The sequence below is a fragment of the Pollachius pollachius genome, assembly GCF_949987615.1.
Source record: "Pollachius pollachius genome assembly, chromosome: 7".
Taxonomy (NCBI): domain Eukaryota; kingdom Metazoa; phylum Chordata; class Actinopteri; order Gadiformes; family Gadidae; genus Pollachius; species Pollachius pollachius.
Genome location: NC_136940.1, coordinates 20927016 through 20930100, shown reverse-complemented (window position 1 = coordinate 20930100; position 3085 = coordinate 20927016). Strand labels below are relative to the sequence as shown.

General features: G+C 43.6%; 1 protein-coding gene across 1 annotated transcript; it reads left to right on the top strand.

Moving 5' to 3' along the window:
- foxd2 (forkhead box D2) lies at positions 1-2296 on the top strand. The gene has a single exon (XM_079739098.1). It carries the CDS (start codon positions 412-414, stop codon positions 1522-1524), a length of 1113 nt encoding a protein of 370 aa, XP_079595224.1. The 5' UTR covers positions 1-411; the 3' UTR covers positions 1525-2296.
- Positions 2297-3085: the final 789 nt, after the last annotated feature.

Here is a 3085-nt window from a genome sequence, read left to right as displayed (position 1 = left end):
CTGGATACTTACCCATTCCTGCGCGTGAAAATACAGCCTTTTGGATATATTCTCGCGTGACCTCGCGTAACAGAGGTACAAACCAGAACGAAAGTCCTCGTTTAATGGGAAAAAAACTGTTTTCAATCCAAGAAGTTTTTTCTTCGCATGAAATCCAAAGTTTTGCCTTGAGTGAGTGCACGCGATCCCACTCCGTGAATGGTCGTCGGACACGCAGAACACACAGGTCAATGACTTTTTAATCTTTCTCACACCATTTATTCTGAAATGTGTTGGTACAGCTGTCGAAGAAACGTGGTGTAGTGTTAGGGATTGGATATTGCAGACTACAGACTTCAGTATCTAAATCAGGCGATAGGAGCTGACAGAAGGGACCGCGAGAGAGCGGACGATAAACGGTTTCTTCCAAGGATGACTTTAGGGGCGGATATGTCCGACAGCTCTGCATTGTCCGAAGACTTGGACATCGATGTGGTCGGGGGAGATATCGCCGTGGGCAAAGACGGAAAATATATGCATCACGATTTTAACTTGGACAATGACTCCGACGATAACTTCTCTCAGAATGCCAGTGAGAGGGTGTCCTCCCCGGGACTCAGCAGCTCCGAGTGTCAGTCAGAGCAGATGGGCTCCAACGCCGAGCCCGGGAGCATGGTTGGGGACAAACCCAGCAAAAGTGCCCTCGTAAAGCCACCCTACTCATATATAGCTCTTATCACCATGGCAATCCTGCAGAGTCCCAAAAAGCGCCTCACCTTGAGCGAAATCTGCGAGTTCATCAGCAACAGGTTCCCATACTACAGAGAAAAATTCCCCGCTTGGCAAAACTCAATCCGCCACAACCTTTCCCTTAACGACTGCTTCGTCAAAATCCCCCGGGAACCTGGGAACCCTGGAAAAGGCAACTACTGGACCCTGGACCCCGAGTCCGCGGACATGTTTGACAATGGGAGCTTTTTACGCAGGAGGAAGCGCTTCAAGAGACATCAAACCAATGAAATCTTAAGGGACTCCGGGGGTTTTCTGCCAGGGTTTGGATATGGCCCCTACGGGTACAACTATGGACTCCAGCTGCAGAACTTCCACGCGGCTCACAATCCTTATCACCCGCACCATCCGGGGAGCGCGTTCCCGTTCCAAAGCGCGCCGTGCGCACTGCCTACTCCAGCCTCGATGTTCCCCACGCCCCATCCCTTACCCTCTCTCTTAAGTGCTGATTTACGAAAGCCATTTTACCCCCAACTAAGCCCCACTTTACCCAGCTTGCCACCCCTCAAAACGGACACTACAGTGCCGAGCAGGCCCTCTTTCTCCATCGACAACATCATTGGCGCCGCCAACTCCACGGCCTCGTCGTACGGCTCACAGTCCAGCAACCAGGCGCAGATCCTGGCCATGCTGACCCCGGCACTCGCCTCTGCCTCCAACCACTTAAACATCTCGCAGGAGAGCATATTACTAGCGGGATCAGCGAGCCAGGCGTTCACAAGCAAAACGTCCAATATGAACACTTGTCCTTTCTAAATGCCCGGTGACAATTATCACTTCGAACGGGCGTCATTAACAGCCCATTGTGGTAGTACCGACCGTTTTGGGAAGGTAGGATAAACATTCTTTGCGGGAGGGGAAAAAGAGTGTCGAGGCTCTCTTTCATTGTTCATACGATGCGAGAAAGGATAACTTAAAATGTATATTTATGTTTTTTTCTTTTTTTTTGTAAATATGTGAATAATAACGAGAAAAACAACACGATTTGAAAAAGGGGTCTTCTTACTCATAGTTATTGTACATTTTTGTCCTGGATTGGTCGAGTATGAAAATATCATTTTATTTAACATAAGTTAAATGTCACTTATCTCTATTGGGATGATTTGCGTTTGAAATAAATAATAATAATATTAATTATAATTATAATAATTGAGATTTCTATGGTTTGTATTGTTTTATATTTTGTGAGAAATAAAGCACTGTTGTTGGCATAGGCTTACATAAACCGCAAACTCAGGTTTTTTAGAAAGCACATCCAGAGAAATGGGGTTCTGATAATAAATGTAACCTTTTCCACCACAACTCCAGATCTCCTCTTACAGGCGGCCGTCTTGATAAATGTGTAACTTTACCATTTCATATTGTCATGGACATGTAGGTTATGGGTATTGGTGTAAAGATGAGCGTGAACTCTCTCTCTCTCCGTCTCTCTCTCTCCCTCTTTCTGTTTAACTGTTGTGAGTATAGGGTTCGTTTCTATCTATTTCACATCAAATTAATCTGTGAAGCGTATGTCTTGTGTTGCCAATAGAGAGAGACACACCCTATGTTTATAGGCCATTTTTGTTGTAATGACAAGAATAATAAATGTTTGTGAATTTCAACATACATCTTGTTAACTTTTTCTATTGCTTTACGAGAAGTCCGAATTAGGCCTAAATATAGTCTACTCAAATATCATTTGTGAAAAAAAACGAATTTAATAATATTTTGATTGAAATGATAGGCTATGCAATTTGTAATATTATAGCCTAAGCGTTAGTATTACAGTTACCAATGAAGATTAGCCTTTAGGCGGTAACTGGCTACAATCGTATCTATACAAATACATAAAATCCTTACAATTGTTTAAAGGTTGATTTTAACTGTAGTAATTAAATGTATTAACCTATATCTTCCGGAAGCACAACATTTAAAAAAATAACACAATATTAGGTCTAGGCCTACTTAGTGTTAAATACCTAATTAAAACCACTTAATTGGGTGGAAAATCCCCGTCCGTATGCTGACTCGGTTTATTTGCGGTCTCCTTTTTGAACAAAATAAATCTAGCAGCCTAATTTCGATGGAGATATTGAAAAGCCCCTTAATCGTATAGCTACCGTCGACAGTGAGAAATATCACGCAACAGTAGGCAAGGATTTCTCTTGTGTGGCTTTGGGGCCACTTGTAAAGGACCATTTTCTAGCAAGTTACAAAAGCCCTAGTGAATGGGGACGCGAGTGGGCCTCGGCGGTCTGTAATTGAAAGTGAGCGTTCTACAAGGATACCCACGATCCCTCGGGGCTTCCTTGCTAATTTGTAGCAGCATTTTTCA

Coding starts and splice junctions, on each gene's coding strand:
- foxd2 (XM_079739098.1), top strand. CDS start 412: ATGACTTTAGGGGCGGATATGTCCGACAGCTCTGCATTGTCCGAAGAC.